The sequence below is a fragment of the Gymnodraco acuticeps genome, unplaced genomic scaffold (genome assembly GCF_902827175.1).
Source record: "Gymnodraco acuticeps unplaced genomic scaffold, fGymAcu1.1, whole genome shotgun sequence".
In the NCBI taxonomy this organism is placed as follows: Eukaryota; Metazoa; Chordata; class Actinopteri; order Perciformes; family Bathydraconidae; genus Gymnodraco; species Gymnodraco acuticeps.
The window spans coordinates 613,402-635,488 of record NW_022992247.1 but is presented as its reverse complement, the minus strand read 5'-3'; the positions used below and the strand labels follow the sequence as shown (position 1 = coordinate 635,488).

Genomic DNA, 22,087 nt, shown 5'->3' with positions numbered 1-22,087 from the left:
ACAGCGGCAGGGAGCAGGGTGCCACAGCGGCAGGGAGCAGGGCTGCCACACAGCGGCAGGGAGCAGGGCGCACACAGAGGCAGGGAGCAGGGTGCACACAGCGGCAGGAGCAGGGTGCACACAGCGGCAGGGAGCAGGGTGCACACAGCGGCAGGGAGCAGGGCGCACACAGAGGCAGGGAGCAGGGTGCACACAGCGGCAGGGAGCAGGGCGCACACAGAGGCAGGGAGCAGGGTGCACACAGCGGCAGGGAGCAGGGTGCACACAGCGGCAGGGAGCAGGGTGAGACTGAGAGTCAGGTAACCTCAGCTCAGGTGAGGTGAAGGACTCTCTGAGTGTTTAGATAGTTAACTTAGTCTAAGTTCTCAGTGGGTCTCAAACGGGTTGGTCACCATTTATGTAAACAGTAACACATATTTCCATTTGAGGGGGGAGTGATTAGTAAAATATGCATGAATAAAAAATAAAAAAGTTAATTAGGTGAAAAAAGGTAAGATACACTTTTACAACTTGTTGAGAGCTAAAACTAGTCTTTGCAGCTGCCTCAAAGAGGAGCAGGAGGGAGACAGGAGAGGCTGGTTCAGGAGCACAGACACACTCACAACTATAAATGAACTAAAAATAAATAAATAAACAAGTTTCAGTGTTTTTCATATTGGATATGGTATGTTATTGGTTATGGCCATGATTTTATGATTTTATGATTATTTAAATGTATACAGTTCTGTTTCATATGGGTGTAGTCCTCTTTATGTCCCCCCTCAAAGTGCACCAGATTGATGCATTTAAGTCCAAATTTAAAAAAAAAACAACGCTGTAAATATTGACAAATAAATCCAGCACAAAAGGCACAAAGAAAACTGGTAGTGGCCTGGCTGGGTGTATCATTCCGGCCTGACTTATTGTCCCAGTCCGGCCCTGCTTTGAGTTGAGTTACTTGACAAACTAAAGTGAACTTGATTTATTTGATTGCAGGCTCTGATTATTAAATGTTTATTTGTGAGATGCAGTGGCACAAGAAAATGCCTACTTTGTTTGGTAGTACTGTAGGTACAAAAACACTGGTTGTTCTTGTTCCAGTCTGTTACTACTACTATCCTACTAAAATGCTGTACAAATCAGATAACTAAATACATTTCAAAATAAATGTTTTTTATTTTTCAATATTGCGATAAATACCGTACCGTGGACTTGTTATTGCGATATTATCGTACCGTGAGTTTTTGGTATCGTTACATCCCTAGTATACACATCATTGACCTGATCAGTTAGTCCAAGCAGCAAAGTCTGCTACACAATAGAAGAAACAAAAAACACACACGACTAGAACCCACTCACTGAAGTTAAAAACGGTTCAAATCAAAATGATTTGCAAACCCGAAACACACACAGAGGATCCAGCAGTGAAATTGACCTTTACACAGAAATCATTTCTGTGTATTGTTTACCTGAACCTCGTAATGACTTGGAGAAAAGTAGGGAAAAATTCAAAATGAAAAAAGATCAAAAGATGGAGAGCAATAGGAGATCTGTGTTCTGTGACTCCTGCACTGCAGCGGCTCTGTGAATGGCTGCGGTCTCATCTGCATTTCCTTTCTTGACTGGCTTGTATGTGGAAGTAGCACCCAACGGTCGCTGGCTCCATGAGCTGAGCTGCTGTTGACTGGAGTAGAGAGGGGGGGGGGGGGGGGGGGGGGAGCTTGGTTTATATGCACAGTGTGAGGCTGTCAGTCTGTATAACCGCCAGAGAACCTGGATGAAGGTCAACATGTGTTGGACGTTGATTCAAAAAGCAGCAGGTGACAACACTTCAGCCAAAAAACGGACTCCAAAGCCCAGCTCCAAATGAGAGGGCGTCCTTTAGTTCTTTTAATCATGGCATTACATTTTATTATTGATAACCATTCTTCACTGTCTGCCTCACTTCATGCATGGCACAATTCCTTTTTTACTGAAATGGATTTATTAATGATATTCAGGATAACCCCTTGAGATGAAACATCTCGTTTTCAAGAGGGTCCTAACATATGGTACAAACAGCAAGACAGTAGATATAACAAACAAGCAAATTGACACAACCAAATCAAGTCACAATACAACCAACAGGCAAGACTACTACAGTCACAACACAAAATATGAAATTAGAAATTGGAATGTAACCACTATATGGCCACAGAGAAGCCATGCACAAATACATTGGCCCAGCAATCAAATGAAATGAATACAAACATAGTGTTTTGTACGTAAATCATCGATAGCATGTACAATTCACCTCACCAAGCATGGTGCTGGACACACGCTCACACCAGCAGCACTCTAAGATTCTGGTCTCCTCTCTGGTGGGCTGAAGACATCAGAAAACAGATCTGAAAATATTTGATCAAGCTGTATGCTGAGAAAAAAGAGTAATTCAAAAACCACCTCACAAAGTTCCAGAACGAAAACACTCGCTCGGGAATAACAAGCCGCTGTTGTCACACACTCATCGTTTTTTAATCTTCTCTCCAAAATAGTATTTTGTTGTGGCTGTAAACCACATCCATGTATAGATGAGAGTAACACCTAAGTCAGTTCCGGTCGAAAATTACGGCCCCGCCCACTTTTGGGGGAAAACAACGCTGTCATTTGATGGCGGTCAATACAAGTTTTTGCCAATCCGGTCAGAATTTTTTGAAAACCGTGGATTTGTGGATCTTCAAAGAGGCCGATTACGATGGCCAGTCAGGCAAACAATTACATTCAATCATTTGAAATCGACAATCGGTCTCGATATATGGTTACATTAAAATCAGTAGGCGAGGCCGTAATTCCGCCAGCTGTTACTCACTTAAAATTATTTACCGCCTCGCTCATGAGACCTGCATTGCATTGCAACTCAAACAAATCCAGAGTTCAGTGTTTCTGTACTTCCTCTAAGAACAAAGGACAGTAAAGGAAGAGCTCTGTGGCTTCAGGCTCGATCGCCGTTCAAATGACAGCGTTGTTTCCCCCAAAAGTGGGCGGGGCCGTAAAGTGACGTAGATGTTACTCTCTATGAAAATCGATCGCCTACTGCTATATTTAACCATATATCGAGCCCGATCGTCGATTTCCAATGATTTCATGTAATTGTTTGCCTGACTGGCCATTGTAATCGGGCTCTTTGAAGATCCACAAATTCACGGTTTTCTTACATTTCTGATCGGATTGGCAAAAACTTCAGAATTTGTATTGACCGCCATTCAAATGACAGCTTTGTTTTCCCCAAAAAGTGGGCGGAGCCATACTTTTGCCCGGAAGTGACGTATTTGTTACTCTCATGTATATCTGTGAAAGAAAAAGAAAAAATCTTAACTTAAATGCAATGTAATGTTAACTCATCACTGCTACTCTTGGTTTTTATCATCACTTGCTGATCGTACATTCTTTTAAGGAATTCAATGCTTAAGCAGCATCATGGGGAACATCATCAAAACGGAGCAGCAACATTTAGTAGAAGCATCATCATCATCAGACACTGCTGGGACTGCCGGCCTATCCCAACAGCACAGGTCTAAAATCTTTTAAATCAAATTCAAATATTATATATTAAAACAAATCTGGCTAAATATAGTACCTTAAGCTAGGCACTTTTTTATTTTGGAGTTCCATTTATAAACTGTATTTCTCCAAAGACTGCGGTAACAGAGAATGAAACGTAAAGATAAAACAACTAGTGGATGGACTCACCATGACATCACACACTGGTTTTTATAAAACATGTTAACCAGCAAGGTCATGAGAGGCTGTAGCTAATCCCAAGCAAACACAATTAACTATGAAAACTCTGTGAGAGGGTTAGGGTTGTAAGACGAGAACTTGGACAACGCAAAAACTGGGCAGCAGGTAGCTCTAAAGCATTCATTACAATATCATCTGTTTCACTCTGAAGGGGGCCATCGTTTACTAAATGGACGAAGTGAAGAGGAGGGTTATTTTCCTCATAGACTTCTCTACAATCAGATTTATTTTTACAACCACAGGATTTGCTCCCTGCTGGCCATTAGAGAGAATGCAGGGTCAGGCAATATTGCGTTGGCTTCACTTTAGAGAACACAGGGTTTCCGCCTGTGAGCATGGTCAAATGTTGCTGAATCTGTCCATGGAAACATTCCAGCAAAATGTGCTGTTGTTTCCTGGCTTTGTGCAAAGTATCATGGGTAAAACATAAAAACTCCCATCTTATTTACCCTAAGTTCTTCCATCTCCTTGTCATAAAACTAATCCCTCCAACAGGCAGAGGCAAAGGGCAGAGGAGCAGAGAAAAGAAAAGTACATATTAAAAAGTATTGATGTCCCCTGTGTCTCTGTCAGACAAAAGACGGGCCGTCCATCACCCCTTCCCCCCACTGAGTAATTTAGCCATAGTTCTCTAAATGCTTCCTAGTAAAACTTGGAATATGGAATGAAGGGGACGGGGGCTCTGTGGCGGAAATATAATTACGGCCACTAAAAGCTGGGGAAGGTGGAGAATGGGGGATGACATCAGACCAATTTCACACTGTGGCCCTGGATGGCCAGCCCAAGCCAGGGCCTCGCCGCGCAACACTGATCAAAGCCTGCTGCAGCCGCCCCAAAAGCCAAAAAAAGGGAGACTTAACTATGCTAATCTCCAGGACAAATATATTTTAATCTTGTTAGAATACAAGTTAATGCCGCAGCTCAGTGACCAAACTTTATGCTCTAAGAGAAGGATACAAGAATACAAAATCACACTTTGTTTCCAAGTTTTCTATTCAGCAAGTAAATGTTGGTTCTCATGAAAAACAAGAGTTGAGGAAATAGTCATACCTCATATGGTCATCATGTTCTCCAGACACTGTGAGCTCATGCAGTACAGATCCTAAAGTAACTGATAGTATAATATGCTTCACAAATGTTGCTCTTCCTAACAATCAATAACCAGATTAGAATGATTTGATCCGTATTGAACGATTGTGCACCTGATTATTTATTTCCTAGGTCAATGTTCACTGACAATGCAGGGCATAGTGTCCTTTAGGAGGCATAAGGCAGAGGTATGGAGGTCAGGGTGGTGGACAGGACTTTGATTCAGGGGAAAAGGAGTTCACTCACAGACCTGCAATCAACAGCCGTGTCATCTCCAAAGTACTTGCAGGTATCTGGGTACACGATAACATTACTAAAAACTAGTCAAATGATGACGAGACAAACACCCAACACTTTATCCCAATCTAAACGGCTTTATCTCCAGGTAAAAAGAGCTTATAATCACTCGATGGGAACACAGGGAACCTGTCAGAACAGCAGATCAACATTAGAACTGGATGTTGCTCTTTAAACTGTGATACATCTTTCTGTGTCCCCAGATGTCAGCAGGAAAGAACGATAGACAGAACCACCAACAACAGACCCAGTTTGTATGACATTGGAATTTCCCTTTAGCTAGACTCAGAGTTCCGCTATATCATATTTAGGTCCCTCTGCCAATAAGACTGTCTATGCCCTCAGAGTGGCTCTACTTAAGTAAACTGAAGACCCAGTGGTCCATCAATGGGCTGTGGGAAATGAGCATTTAACGGGTGTGAGGGTTGTCTGTCACGCTGTTAGCAGTCAGCACCTTGGTAACCCTTGATCTGTCAGGGGTGGAAGCTGGGCTTCTAGACACTTCTAAACAGGCAGCTAAACAATGAGCTTGTATGGATCCTACTGTGACTTCAATCCCTGGGCAGAAAGGAAACTAAAGCGGCAGGGAGGGAGGGAGGTAGACGTCCTGCTGCGGGGGGGGGGCAGCTGATCTCAGGTTGAGGTTGTGTTTTTTGCTTTGGAAGATGCACAACCTGCACAAAGTTGTCTTGCAGTGGCACATGGCTCAGACTCACGCTAGAGTTTGTGTTTGCTAATGTTAACAGCGTTATTATCTATAAATGAAAGCTTCTCAGAGAATCTGAAAAAGGAGTGTGGGGACCCCTTCAGACTGTTTTTTGTATTGGTTAATAGCCTACCCTCTTTGTTGACCACTGTGGTTTGGTAAGGCTGGCTTCTTTCTAATTCCACACTACCTCCTGATCTCATGGTCGCACATCTTCACCACTAAGCTAAAGGCGGCTAATGTGTCTGCTGTGATGGTGTTAAGCCACCTTTGTTTTTAAGACACATAGAAGTTTCAAACTTCGCCCAGTAAGGTATTTACTGACGTATTTTATGTCGTAGAGCAACACTTGTGTTATCCACAGACCTTTTTTCAGGATAACATCCAAAAACACATTCAGATCAAATGAGTGAACAGGAAGTGGCAAAATGCTGACTCGTGTTCAGGTTAAAGGACTCATTCCTGCACCTCTAAGCTGCCTGGTTGGTGAATAAAGACAAAAGCTGTATGGTACATGATTTCCTATGGCCTGTAGTTTATAAGAGCTACACTATGACTTTTTTCGTGACAAAAAAGTAAGTATGTATCTCCAAAGTGGACTTACTCTTATTAACAGAGCAAATAGAGTGCCATAGTGACGCGTCCTAAAACCCGGAAGTAAGCTGAGCATGGGTTCCTTCGACAAAAAAGCAATGCAATTTCTCCATAGGATTTTGGAAAATAGCTGGAAATCAGGTCTGTGCTTGACACACATTTAAGAGACAGATCACGTTTTGTTCAGTCGAATAATCTCCACATGTCTACCCTACTTTTATAATTTTCTAATCATAAATCTAATCGATAGATTTATGGTCGATAGATCCTATGGAGAAATTGCATCGCTTTTTTTTCGAAGGAACCCATGCGCAGCTTACTTCCGGGTTTTAGGACGTGTCACTCTATAGAGGCTTCTCAATACTAACATTTCCCATCCTCAATTCCTCGACTCCTCGGTCCTCCGGTAGTGACCCGGAAATTAATTTCAGCGCACCATTTTGAAGGACATCTAATTTCTCTAAATACACACCGAGGATCGAGCGTCGAGGAGGCTCTCTGGAGGAGCTCTAACAGAGGATACACTGAGGCCGTTTCTCAATCTCGAGGATGCTGGCTTGGTAGTCGCGTACTTCCAAGTCACTTCTTTCAGAAACGAAGCAAGTATGCTTCCAAGCCACGGCTTCGGAAAACGAAGAAGAATGGAACAGGCTAACAAGTGTGCCACTCTCTCTAACGGTTTCAACATAAACTGTACCGAAAATAAATACCTCACGATGTCTATCTAATTATGAACTTGCTTTACTTTCACGGAACACATTTTTGGTGATAACAAACAAATGTAACAAAGTAACATATTTACCAACACATGTTCTACGCCACTACATACTTACATTTCAATGTGTGCTGCGTCGGTTCAGCCATTCTCCGCAAGGGTTTTTGAAATTGGTCCGTGCGCAAAGCATTGTGGGGATTTTAAGGACGCGAAGTCTACCCATGTGCAGCCTCGAAATTTCCCCCAAACCAAGGACGCGGCCTCGGTGGAATTCCAAGTATGCTGGACATTGGAACGGTCCTGCCGCGCCACTTGATGACGTAGCATCCTTGAACTATTGGCTTGGAAGCCAGTATTCTCGAGATTGAGAAACGGCCTGATGGTTCCTCCGCGGATGCATTTCCGGGAACGGTGGAGGCGTGACGCACGGCCGGACTTATCTCAGCCAATGACAGCTCTGCATGCATCCCCTGGATATTATTTTATTAACTGCTCTCATCGCAACGCGATGTTTACAGTGAGAACAGCTGTAAGGTCCGTGCAGAAAGCAGAGCAGTGTGTATAATATATATCACTCAGTATAACAGGCCTACTCTCTTTATTTGCTGTAGTTTAGTAGATATCTACAAACAAAGAGTCGATATTTTTCTAAGACCATTTAGTGCTTCACATAATAAAATACACAACGGTTGTAGCCTGATTATGCTTTAGGAGCTGTAGGTGTGTGTGGTACAGTGTCTAGGTGCGTGGTATAGTGTAAGTGTGTGTGTGGTTGTACAGTGTGTAGGTGTGTGTGTTGTACAGTGTGTAGGTGTGTGTGGTACAGTGTATAGATGCGGCGGACAGACGGGTCTCAGTTGGTTTGGTGTCCTTTGCTTACTTTTAATACTTGTAAATAAAACTTTTGGCCCGTAATATCCATCCATCCATCCATCCATCTTCTCCCGCTTATCCGTGATCGGGTCGCGGGGGTAGCAGTTCCAGCAGAGAGCCCCAAACTTTCTTTTCCCTGGCGACATCAACCAGCTCTGACTGGGGGATCCCAAGGCGCTCCCAGGCCAGCGAAGAGATATAATCCCTCCACCTGGTCCTAGGTCTACCCCTTGGTCTCTTCCCAGCTGGACGTGCCTGGAACACCTCCCTAGGGAGGCGCCCAGGTGGCATCCTAACTAGGTGCCCGAACCACCTCAACTGGCTCCTTTCGACGCGAAGGAGGAGCGGCTCAACTCCGAGTCCCTCCCTGATGACCGAACTTCTCACCTTATCCCTAAGGGAGACACCAGCCACCCTGCGGAGAAAACCCATCTCGGCCGCTTGTGCCCGTAATATCAATTCCCCATTTCAGCGACCAGAGAGAGGGGGGGATATATCCAGTCTCTGATTGTGTTACGTTATTATGAGAGTGCTCTCTTAAATTGTATATATTTATATCAATATATTTGTGTTTGTGTGTCCGCATCTGTAGCCTGTTATTGTCTCATTATACCGCACTCTCAATGAATTCAAAGTAAACATATAAGTCGTCATGAACACATCTGTCCATCAGACAGAGGGCTGCTGTGCCTCCTGTCATCATTAATGGACGTCTCTTTAAAATGACCGCTCAGAGGAGAGTTCTCATTTCTCTAACCGTTTCTCAATCTCGAGGATACTGGCTTCCAAGCCAATATTTCAAGGATACTACGTCATCGAGTGCCGCCGAAGGACTGTTCCAATCTCCAGCATACTTGGAATTCCACAGAGGCCGCGTCCTTGGTTTGGGGGTAATTTCGAGGCTGCACATGGGTAGACTTCACGTCCTTCAAATCCCCACAATGCTTTGCGCACGGACCAATTTCCCCAAATCTGTGGCGGAAAATGTAAGGCGGGGCCTCTCATATGACGCACACCTGCACACTTGCTAGCCTATTCCACTCTTCGTTTTCCGAATGCCAGGAAGGATTCATGCCTAGCTTCTGAAGGAAGTGACTCGGAAGACATGCGCTAGCAAGCAAGCATCCTCGCGATTGAGAAACGGCTACTGCCTGCTACTTCCCCTCCTCTCTTCTCGGTTCCCCTCCTCAGTCCTCCGCTCGCATCTCCTGTGGGCGGGACTAAGTCTCGAGGATAGGAGTCGAGGAGGGGACATTTAAGAATTGAGAAGCCTCTTCTGTTGGGTTCTCACCTCTATGGTTATCACCCAGTCATGCAGCCACAGAGAGGAAGTTGGACATCTCCCCCCCACAGTGGTGGGAGTTGTGCCGTCGAGAAATTTAGGAATATTTGATTATATTAAGAGAAGCTTCAGTGGCCAATCACCAACCAGCTGACCATCAGACCCCGGGTTGTTGGACGTGCTCCAGTCGGTATACAGCTTGAAACCTGTTATCATACACGGACTGAACCTTCTGGATTCATACATTTGTTCCCAGTGATGGGAAGTCACCAAGTACATTTTTTCAAGTACTGTACTTAAGTAAAACATTAAGGTACTTGTAGTATTTATTACAGTATGGTACTTTATACTTTAACTCTACCACATTTTGTAGGCAAAAATTGTACTTTTTTAGTTCACTACATTTATTTAACATATTTTGTTACTTTGCAGATTTATATTATTAATACAAAAGATATACATTAACATGTATTATTATCGGCAGAATTACCCATAAAGTCATTTAAATAAACCACACACTTACCAAGTGATGAGACAATTATTGCATCAGTAATTAAAATACACAATAATTAATTATTTATTTTCTATTTAATGAAATGTACATTTAATATTATATTAATTAATGTGTAATCGAAATGCTGCTATGACAAAAAATATCTGAAATTGTGATCAATAAAGTACATCTGACACTATCATATCTAATCTAATGGTGCTTAAATGGGCCATTCTGCATAATGAGTATTTTAACTTTTGGTACTTTATTTGAATGCAGAATTGTTACTTATAACAAACAAAATGTACACTGTAGTATTCCTACTTTTACTGAAGAAAATAATCTAAATACTGAATCTCTGTTCCTGTATGTACCTCATCGGAACTGTTCAGAGAGCATGACAAATAAATCACTATATTTATAACAAAAGAAAGAACACAAATGAATGTGAGATAAACACACTTTTGTCATTATAGTGTAGATTGGATGGCACATATGATGGTTAATTCTATCATTCATTTATTTCCCATTTAAGCAGCTGCTGACAACACTATTTACAAAAAATAATATGCACATAATGGATTTCAACATTAGATTTTTTTATTTATTACAAAAGGTCAGTAATTTGTCAAAAACAGATTATTTGAAATATTATTTGATTTGTTGTGATCTCTGCAACAAAGCTGGTCCCGCCTCCATCCTTTGAAACTCTACAATTCCTCGTTAGTGTGACTGCTGTCTTTACAGTAGTCTGAAATCAAATCAGAAAAACACAAATAGTTAATGACTCGAGTGTGTGGTGGAAATTCTTGGAATTAACTAGTCAAAGAGATGTCCACCTGGGTCTTTAATCTTTTGCAAAAGAGGCACACAGCATACAGAAAGCTATGTCTCCACAGCCAAGTGCAACAACTGAAACTGAAGAGAGTTTCAGTTGTTGCAATTCTCTGATACTCATAATTCCCAATATAAATGACAACAGTAATAATAGATGAGTGAAAAGGTGGTACTATGTTGATTTATGACATAAACACAAAGAGGGGACTTGCACTCTGAGTGTGTGTGAAACACCCTGAAGTGAGTGTTCAGTATGGAAACCAACCCAAAAGGGAAGAATCAGCAATACAAATGATTCAATAATCACCGGAGTCCACTGTGCAAGGTCATTTTTGAATACCGTAGAAAAGGGGAAGGCATTCAACTAAATGAAAATATTGAAATCAGAAACAAGCAACGAAAAGACCAATGTTAAATGTTTTTTGAACAAAGCATGTGGGTCATTTATCAAAGCTATTAATATTACAAATACTTTTCAACTATTTTAATTCAGCTCATTCTCCATGACCTTTTTCAAAGCAATATTATAGAGCTATCCTGTGTGAGGGGAGTGCTGCTGCCAAGTTATTAAACCCTCCAACAGGAAGTTATTAAACCCTCCAACAGGAAGTTATTAAACACTCCAAAAGGAAGTTATTAAACCCTCATCCAGGAAGTTATTAAACACTCCAACAGGACGTTATTAAACCCTAAAAAAGGAAGTTAATAAACCGTCCAACAGGAAGTTAATAAATCCTCCAACAGGAAGTTATTAAACACTACAACAGGAAGTTATGAAACCCTCCAACAGGAAGTTATTAAACCCTCAAAAAGGAAGTTAATAAACCGTCCAACAGGAAGTTAATAAACCTTCCAACAGGAAGTTAATAAACCCTTCAACAGCAAGTTATTAAACCCTCCAAAAGGAAGTTATTAAACCCTCCAACAGGAAGTTATTAAACCCTCCAACAGGAAGTTATTAAACCCTCCAACAGGAAGTTATTAAACCCTCCAACAGGAAGTTATTAAACCCTCCAACAGGAAGTTATTAAACCCTCATCCAGGAAGTTATTAAACCCTCATCCAGGAAGTTATTAAACCCTCATCCAGGAAGTTATTAAACCCTCCAACAGGAAGTTATTAAACCCTCCAACAGGAAGTTATTAAACCCTTCAACAGGAAGTTATTAAACCCTCCAACCGGAAGTTATTAAACCTTTCAACAGGAAGTAATTAAACCCTCCAAAAGTAAGTTATTAAACCCTCCAACCGGAAGTTATTAAACCCTCCAACAGGAAGTTATTAAACCCTCCAACAGGAAGTTATTAAACCTTTCAACAGGAAGTTATTAAACCCTCCAAAAGGAAGTTATTAAACCCTCATCCAGGAAGTTATTAAACCCTCCAACCGGAAATTATTAAACCCTCCAACCAGAAGTTATTAAACCCTCCAACCGGAAGTTATTAAACCCTCCAACCGGAAGTTATTAAACCCTCCAAAAGGAAGTTATTAAACGCTTCAACAGGGAGTTATTAAACCCTCCAACCGGAAGTTATTAAACCCTCCAACCGGAAGTTATTAAACGCTCCAAAAGGAAGTTATTAAACCCTCCAACCAGAAGTTATTAAACCCTCCAACCGGAAGTTATTAAACCTTTCAACAGGAAGTTATTAAACCCTCCAACCGGAAGTTATTAAACCCTCCAACCGGAAGTTATTAAACCTTTCAACAGGAAGTTATTAAACCCTCCAAAAGGAAGTTATTAAACCCTCCAAAAGGAAGTTATTAAACCTTTCAACCGGAAGTTATTAAACCTTTCAACCGGAAGTTATTAAACCCTCCAAAAGAAGTTATTAAACCCTCCAACAGGAAGTTATTAAACCCTTCAACAGGAAGTTATTAAACCCTTCAACAGGAAGTTATTAAATCTTTCAACAGGAAGTTATTAAACCTTTCAACAGGAAGTTATTAAACCTTTCAACAGGAAGTTATTAAACCCTCCAAAATAAGTTATTAAACCCTCCAACAGGAAGTTATTAAACCCTTCAACAGGAAGTTATTAAACCCTTCAACAGGAAGTTATTAAACCCTTCAACAGGAAGTTATTAAACCCTTCAACAGGAAGTTATTAAATCTTTCAACAGGAAGTTATTAAACACTACAACAGGAAGTTATGAAACCCTCCAACAGGAAGTTATGAAACCCTCTAACAGGAAGTTAATAAACCCTCCAACAGGAAGTTATTAAACCCTCAAAAAGGAAGTTAATAAACCGTCCAACAGGAAGTTAATAAACCCTCCAACAGGAAGTTAATAAACCCTTCAACAGGAAGTTATTAAACCCTCCAAAAAGAAGTTATTAAACCCTCCAACAGGAAGTTATTAAACCCTCCAACAGGAAGTTATTAAACCCTCCAACAGGAAGTTATTAAACCCTCCAACAGGAAGTTATTAAACCCTCCAACAGGAAGTTATTAAACCCTCATCCAGGAAGTTATTAAACCCTCATCCAGGAAGTTATTAAACCCTCCAACAGGAAGTTATTAAACCCTCCAACCGGAAGTTATTAAACCTTTCAACAGGAAGTAATTAAACCCTCCAAAAGTAAGTTATTAAACCCTCCAACCGGAAGTTATTAAACCCTCCAACAGGAAGTTATTAAACCCTCCAACAGGAAGTTATTAAACCTTTCAAAAGGAAGTTATTAAACCCTCCAAAGGGAAGTTATTAAACCCTCATCCAGGAAGTTATTAAACCCTCCAACCGGAAGTTATTAAACCCTCCAACCAGAAGTTATTAAACCCTCCAACCGGAAGTTATTAAACCCTCCAACCGGAAGTTATTAAACCCTCCAAAAGGAAGTTATTAAACCCTTCAACAGGGAGTTATTAAATCCTCCAACCAGAAGTTATTAAACCCTCCAACCGGAAGTTATTAAACCCTCCAACAGGAAGTTATTAAACCCTCTAACCGGAAGTTATTAAACCTTTCAACAGGAAGTTATTAAACCCTCCAACCGGAAGTTATTAAACCCTCCAAAAGGAAGTTATTAAACCTTTCAACCGGAAGTTATTAAACCTTTCAACCGGAAGTTATTAAACCCTCCAAAATAAGTTATTAAACTCTCCAACAGGAAGTTATTAAACCCTTCAACAGGAAGTTATTAAACCCTTCAACAGGAAGTTATTAAATCTTTCAACAGGAAGTTATTAAACCTTTCAACAGGAAGTTATTAAACCTTTCAACAGGAAGTTATTAAACCTTTCAACAGGAAGTTATTAAACCCTCCAACAGGAAGTTATTAAACCCTTCAACAGGAAGTTATTAAACCCTTCAACAGGAAGTTATTAAATCTTTCAACAGGAAGTTATTAAACATTTCAACAAGAAGTTATTAAACCTTTCAACAGGAAGTTATTAAACCTTTCAACAGGAAGTTATTAAACCCTCCAAGAGGAAGTTATTAAACCCTCCAACAGGAAGTTATTAAAACCCTCCAAAGTGTCATTGAATTTGTGTGGTGACGTTTGCGGCTATATCCGGTTGCTTTTACCTGCGCACTTTGTGATAGATGGAGGGGGAGTGAGCTGCAGAAGGACAATTGTTGTTGACCGCACGCATAAAAGGAATATAGGCCTACGCATATGGATATGGAATGTTTGTCTTGGAAATAAAAGGTTAAACGCATACTTTTGGAAAGACCGAGTTTTTGCGCGTCCAGTGTTTTTTCTCTCGTTTAGTCCCTCGCGGCACTTTGTTTGGATATTACTGCCGCAATATTAAGTCAACAAAAAGACTTGTACCACAGCGTGGATCTACGGAAATCGAGGATATATACGGAGATTCCTAGGATCGATCTGTGACACTGTGGAGTTAAAAGGAAACATTGAAACGCCGTGATCGCCGCTGTATTGGAGAGCGGCTTAAGGAAACTTCAGCGTACGTGCCGGGAGGATAAAGACTGACGGACAATCCACACAGCATCAGGAGCGAGCGGTATGTAACTTCTTCATTCATGCTGTGTAAATGTTTGATAGAACACAGTGTGAATAAGTTACTGCTGCGTGTCCATTGGGGACTTACTTGTTGCTTGCGTGTGTTGTTTTGTGCCGCTAGAGGTTGTTTATTGTCGGCAGCAGTGATTTATTGAGCGTTTGGCTGTGTGGATTGGAACATTTGTTGTTCATTCATTAAAACATTAAAAGGGATATGTCAATAAGTGGATCAAATTCAGATGTCAATGTGGCAAAAATGGATGAACAAAAGAGAGAGTCGATACTCAAATAAAATGGAAAAGCTTCAAAAGGAACGTCAATCAAAAGGTTCACAAAATGAAAAGTGTGATTAAAACAGTGAAGGATCTCATGCAAAGGGATGACAACGCCTCACAAATACAGACTCAATTTGAGCATTTAATTCCACTGGTTAAAGAAACCACCCTGTTACACAAGTCTGTAATTCCTCTTCTTCCTGCAGACGAACAGGAAAAACAAAATGTATGGTTTGCCAAGACACTGAAATACAATAATGGATTTATCGACGATGTCAAGCAATGGCTTTCTGAAACTGGGAGACAACCAAGCAGCACCATCGCACATGTTCCCTCAATTGAGATATCTGATGAACACCAGCAAAGTATGTCTCATGTTTCAAAACACTGGGAACATTTTTGAAACTTCTGAAGCACAAGATGAAATAAAACCAAGCGACAGTGTTTCAAACATAGGAAGCATTGGGTCTTGCAAGCGGAGCTCTGCTGGAACCAGGTCCAGTGTTTCAACTACATCATCATGCATCAAAGCTGAGGCTGACATGGCCGCTCTCATGGCACGACAAATGTTATTAAAAGACAAGCATGCATTGGATGAACAAGAGGAAGAGCTCAGGAAAAAGAAGGAAGAGCTCAGGAAAAAGAAGGAAGAGCTCAGGAAAAAGAAGGAAGAGCTCAGGAAAAAGAAGGAAGAGCTCAGGAAAAAGAAGGAAGAGCTCAGGAAAAAGAAGGAAGAGCTCAGGAAAAAGAAGGAAGAGCTCAGGAAAAAGAAGGAAGAGCTCAGGAAAAAGAGGGAGCAACTGGAAATGGAAATAGCCGCATCAATGGCTAAAATGAATGTGCTAAGACGCTTTGGAAGGTCTCGTGCAGCAAGTAACACATCTGTGAGTCCCAATGGCATGCATTCTTATTTGGAAAGGGGACGAAAGGAAGCCACACTCAGTGTTGGAGCAAAAACATTTGAGCCTGACACAAACAGGCCTACAGGTGGCCAGTCTGACGTACAGTTTTCGCACAGAGAAAGCAGAATATGGACATCTGCAACATCAAGCCACAAGAAGCTCAGAGGCCAGTATACATCAAAGTTCATCACAATCACATCAACAGTTACAGCACCAAAGCAATCACCCAGCAGCACTGGCACCAAGCAGCAGTGCTCAGAATCCTTTAATTAATGTCTTAGAAAGACAAAATGAAATAACATCCATGTTGGTTCAGCAACAGTCTCTTTCTTTTCTGCCTAAAAGAGAAATTCAGATTTTTGATGTCTCTCCGTTTCAATATCAAGCATTCATAAGAGCTTTTGAGCACAGCATTGAGGAGAAGACTCACAACCCTAAAGACTGCCTGTATTTTCTCGAACAGTACACCAGGGGGCAGCCTTTGGAGCTTGTCAGAAGCTGTCAGCATATGGCCCATGACAGAGGATATGCCAAAGCAAAGGCTTTGCTACAGGAGCATTTTGGTAATGCACAGAAAATTGTTTCAGCTTACATGGAAAAGGCTCTTTCATGGCAGCCAATAAGAGTAGAAGATGTGCGAGCTCTGCAAGCTTACGGTCTCTTTCTGAGAGGATGCTGCAACGTCATGGAAGAGTTTGAATACATGTGTGAGTTGAACATGCCTAGCAATATGCTAGCCATCATAAAAAAGTTGCCCTACAAATATAGGGACAAATGGAGAACCCTGGCCTATGACTTGCAGAAAAGGCAGGGCCGGAGAGCTACATTCATGGATATTGTTAACTTAATTGAAAGACAGGTGGATATTGTGAGCGATTCACTGTTTGGAGATATACAGGATACTCCACCAGCAGCCAAAAAATATGTGAGGAAAGCTAAGTTTGAACCTCGTTCAAGGATGAGGGGAAGCAGCTTTGCTACTACTATTATGACAGCGGAAAAGAAAGTGGAACCTGGAATAAGAATGAAGGAGAGAGGCTCACTAGGTACAAGTCTTTGCCTGTTTTGTGGAGGTGGACGTATACTGGATCTGTGTTTTCAACTGGAAAGAAAGGCTCATAGTGAGAAAATAGCTATCTTAAGGGAACATGGTGTGTGTTTTGGATGCTTGTGTATTGGGCACATGAGTAAAGACTGTAGGAAACGCCTCTCGTGCAAAGTATGCAGTCTGAAGCACCCAAGCATACTTCATATCTATCAGAAAGAGAAATAAACGGACACAATGCAAGCTAAAGGAAAAGCTATAAGCAGTGCTCTGATCTCCGTTCAGTCCAGTGGTCTTACAGGGGCCGGTGAGCCAGATTGTACTCTCTACATAGTGCCTATTCAAGTAAAGTCTAAGAACGGACATGAAACATTCATAACATATGCCTTCCTGGATCCTGGGAGCTCAGCATCATTCTGCACTGAGCGGCTGATGAACAAACTGAATCTCAGGGGAAGAAGAACAGACATTCTCCTTCGGACAATGGGTCAGGAGAAAATAGTTGGAAGTCACATTGTTTCTGACCTGCATGTGGCTGGATTAGACAGCAGTCATTATTGTGAGCTGCCTGACACCTACACCCAGAAAACTATGCCAGTTCATCGAGGCAACATTCCTCGGCAGAAAGACCTTCAGAGATGGCCTCACCTGAAACATGTAATGATTACTGAGATTGATTCAGATGTGAACCTCTTGATTGGGACTAATGTTAATGTTACGGAGTGTAGACGGGGGCCCATATGCAGTCAAAACTATGCTGGGTTGGACTATCAATGGACCTCTCAGAGGAGACAGGCGTAGTGAAATTACTTGTAGACAGCCAACTGTCAATAGGATATCTGTTGCAAACCTTGAAGATCTGTGGAAACAGCAGCTAAAGGCTGATTTCCCTGAATGCAGTCAGGGTGAGCAGATGGGACCATTAAGAGAGGACTGTCACTTTATGGAGTATGTCACAAAGTCTGCTAAGTTGATGGATGGCCATTACTGTATTGGCTTACCTTTAAGGAAAAGGGATGTTAGTATGCCAAACAACAGGAGAGTAGCAGAACAACGTACACTGAGCCTCAAGAGAAGGTTTGATAAAGATGTTTCATTTCATGCTGATTACACCGCTTTCATGAATGACATCCTTTCAAAGGGCTATGTAGAGAAAGTGCCAGTTGTGGATCTGGAACGCAGTGACGGCAGGGTATGGTATATACCACACCATGGTGTATACCACCCAAAGAAGAAAAAGATCAGGGTCGTATTTGACTGTGCAGCTACATTCCAGGGAACATCGCTGAATGCGCAGCTCCTACAGGGACCAGATCTTACCAGCACACTGGTTGGAGTCATGACAAGATTCAAAAAGGAACCTGTTGTACTCATGGCAGACATTGAAGCCATGTTTCATCAGGTTCGAGTACCAGCTGATGATTCAGATCTGTTGAGGTTTCTCTGGTGGCCAAATGGAGATCATCATCAGAACTTAGAAGAGCACAGAATGGTTGCACATCTGTTTGGAGCTACATCGTCGCCAAGTTGTGCTAGTTTTGCCCTTAGAAAGTGTGCAGAGGACCATCGGGAGCAGTTCAGTCCCAAAGTAAACAATTGAGTCTGACTCTTGCTCAATTGAGTCCGACTCTTGCTCAGTCTGGCTTGAATAAGGAACAACAAGACCGAGAGATGAAAAAGGAAATGCAGACTATCAAGGCTCAGGTGGTCTCTGGTTTTCTTTCTATTGAGGACCTCCGAAAAGCTGAGAAAGAAATTATCTGCTTTTGTCAAAGAAAAAGGTTTCCTGATGAAATCAGAGGCTTGCAAAAGGGAGAAGGTGTGAAAAGGACTAGTCACATCTACAAGCTCAACCCAGTACTTGAAGATGGTGTTCTGAGAGTGGGAGGACGTCTCAGTAGAGCAGCAATGCCTGAAGAATCTAAACATCCTGTTATATTGGCAAAAGATCTTCACATTTCTGACATTATTCTACGGCAAGTACACCAAGATGTGGGACACAGTGGTCGTAACCACATGCTATCTAGCCTGCGACAAAGATACTGGATTCCTGGTGCTAGTGTGGCTATAAGGAAAACCCTGTCAAAATGTATTGTTTGTCGGAGCTCCAGAAATGCAGCAAATGGCAGATTTACCTCAAGACAGTTTCTCCAGATGAACCTCCATTCACTCGTGTTGGAGTTGACTATTTGACCTTTTGAGGTCAAGCGAGGAAGGAGTACATATTCTAGGGGTATAAGTATCATCACTGAGCGACCAAAACTCGCGGCAGGGGAAGCAAACCCAGACAACACACAACGTAGCTTTACGGGACCAAAACGGAAAATGAGTCTTACCTTTGCTGTTTTCTGATCAAAAGTTGCGTTCAATGTCATTACAACGCATAAAACACTGCTGAAGGTTAATCCAATGTGTCTGTGTCACTTTGAAATGATTACTGATAACCCATCTTCATATTTATGTCAATAATGGAGATTTCTTATTAGCTGCTACGAGAGTGTATGACATCTTTCGGTTTTGGGCATTCTGGCTACTCATCACTCATTCACCAATGGGTAATGTTTAGATGGATTTTAGGAACTTCCTCTCGGTTCAAAAGAGGTGTCAATCATCAAAATCGACCGAGGGGGGACAGAGATATGGATAATGCACCCAAATGACCCCAGAAGCGGGTTTTTCTTCTTCTAAACCTCTCTAAAAAGGTCAAATGTCACTTGTTTTGCATCAATCTTGATACAGGGTACTTATATGTTATAGTTTGGATTCCTAAAGCTTTTAGGGTGCATTCACACCTAATAGTCCGTTTTCTGGTGCGCACCAGATGACAGTTTGTTACATTGTTTCATTTTTGAGAAGGTTCGGTTTGCGTTCACACGGGCAAAACTCAAACGGACTATAAACTTTAAACACAAGTCATGTGCACGGAAATGCTGTTCAACCATTGGTCAGACATTAAGGGGGTAAAAACGGCAATTTTTACCGGAGCCTCCGCCATGGAGCATCGGCACTTTCGGCAGGTTATTCTCATGCTGCTGTTAATCTGGAGATCAACAGACACTAACGGTCCGCGCATATGATTATATAATCAGACAACGTCCATTAAAAAACATTATAACATAATCAGAGATGTTCTGCAGTAAGGAGGGGCGTTTCACCGACGACAGGTGTTCTTACTTTTATGTAGCTGACGGAGAATTTTTACTTTACACGACACTGTTCAACACTTCATTCTGCTTCACTCTTTAACTAAACAACCGCGGATGTCTTGAAAGACTCTTTCGCTAAAGATTTTGAAGACATCCGCATTCTTGTGACACGTAAATACTACGCTTCCTATGTTTTGGTGCGGACTGCGTTCACACCAGCAATGAACCGCTCCAGAGTTCACAAGCAAGCGCTCCGAGACCACCTATTTTAGCGGACCAGAGTCCGGTTGTTTAGTTCACTTCAGAGGTCTCGGACTGCGTTCACACCGACCCAAACGAACCGCACCAAGCGGCTAAACGCACCAGGGTTCGATTCAACCGGACTATACAAGGCAGGTGTGAACGTGCCCTTAGTCTCCGATCCCATCATTCAAGTGTGGTTTTCACTATAAGTAATGTTTTTTTTTTGGACGGACACTATAATTAATTTTCTTTTACCATGTTCAATCTGAATTTACTTTAAAATAAAAAAATTCTATATTGATTCTGACTCTTCTACATCCAACTCACAGGTTTATCATTGCTTTGAGAAAAAAGATTATTCATTTACCCCTTTTAGAAGTGAAGATATAGTCATTTGTTCTGGGAATGTCATTTTCGAGCCTGAGACCTGAAAAACAGGCTTGGGGCTTAACAGGTTAAACCCTCCAACACAAAGTTATTAAACCCTCATCCAGGAAAATATTAAACCCTCCAACAGGAAGTTATTAATCATTAAACCCTCATCCAGGAAGATATCAAACCATCCAACAGGAAGTTATTAAACCCTCCAACATAAAGTTATTAAACCCTCCAACAGGAAGTTATTAAACCCTCCAAAAGGAAGTTATTAAACCCTTCAACAGGAAGTTGTTATTAAACACTCCAAAAGGAAGTTATGAAACCCGCCAACAGGAAGTTATGAAACCCTCCAACAGGATGCTAGTAAACCCTCCAACACGAAGTCATTAAACCCTCCAACAGGAAGTTATTAAACCCTCCAACAGGAAGTTAATAAACCCTCCAACAGGAACTTATTAAACCCTCCAACAGGAAGTTATCAAACCCTCTAACAGGAAGTCTGCATGTGTCCTGACTAAACCAGCTTCCCTGCCTGACCCCGTTTATTGATTCTAAACTGGTTAGGAAAAGTTGGGACAGTTCCTGTTTTGTTTCTGTCAGAGAGGGGGGTTCTTGCAGAAGCTTCTCCCCGTATGCACTCCCCCAGCTGGGGGAAGGAGCCTCCTTCAGCTAAGAGTGAGACCACTCCGTCACAGAGTGGGAGTGTGTGTGCTGTGTGATAGGATGGAGCGCTGTACCTGAGACTCTGCTGCACAACTCCTCGCTCACATGCTCCGTGTCCCGTCTGAACAACAAGATGATCTCATCCTCCAGATCATCCACCAGCGTCTCACACTGAGAGAAACACAAAGCAGAGACCACACACGAGATTAGGTAGAAGCTGAATAAATGTTGGATCCTGAACCCCAGACAAAACATTTGCCGCCATTTTGAAACTAGCTGACGAGGATCCCTGACTTTTTAAATTAGCTTGGCTTTTAAACATTCAATTCAGTCTGTTTGCAATAACCACATCTACAGGGTGCGTCGTAATCCTCAGCATTCCAGTAGTAGAAACAAACATGATTTTTAAACATCTGTTTTATCTGTTAAATGTTTGGGTTAGTCCTACTTTTTTTGTGCAATCCTCTACACACTCGCTTTTGATTGGACAGTGCTGCAAATGTTTCCTCGCAGCAATCCAATCTGAAAGTATAGCAATAACTTAGAACACACACATACACACAATTTTCATTCTGTATGTTTGCACTCACTGCGAACTTCAGAGCGTTGGATGCGTCTGGGCCGCCAAACTGGAAGTGGTTAAAGTCGGGGAAATCCCCAGGGGCCCCGCCGCTCCTGGGAGCAAACCTCCTGTACTGCTTGTGCTGGGTGTCGGGGTCAACATGGAGGGCGTAGTCGTTCATGCTGTTGCACACCTCCTCCAGGAGCTCACTGAGGTGAGTCTCTGAGCGGGCGAGGGGTACCTGGCCCCCAGGGGAG

The 22,087-nt window shown here is 42.0% G+C and overlaps 1 protein-coding gene across 2 annotated transcripts in view; it reads right to left on the bottom strand.

Annotated features, from left to right (window-relative positions):
• Positions 1–10,386: 10,386 nt before the first annotated feature.
• The window catches only part of cnpy1 (canopy FGF signaling regulator 1), a 28,573-nt gene continuing 16,872 nt past the window's right edge, over positions 10,387–22,087 (bottom strand). The window contains exons 4-7 of one of the 2 annotated variants that reach the window (XR_004568098.1): positions 21,859–22,071; positions 21,717–21,790; positions 21,343–21,439; positions 10,387–10,559 (exon numbers count right to left, since the gene is read on the bottom strand). Coding sequence is in view for 1 of the 2 variants with exons in the window: in XM_034206374.1 (XP_034062265.1) it covers positions 10,519–10,559; positions 21,343–21,439; positions 21,859–22,071 (351 nt within the window). In the remaining variant the exon portion in view is untranslated. The remainder of the gene's footprint in view (positions 10,560–21,342; positions 21,440–21,716; positions 21,791–21,858; positions 22,072–22,087) is intronic. The other variant, XM_034206374.1, reaches the window with a different exon arrangement.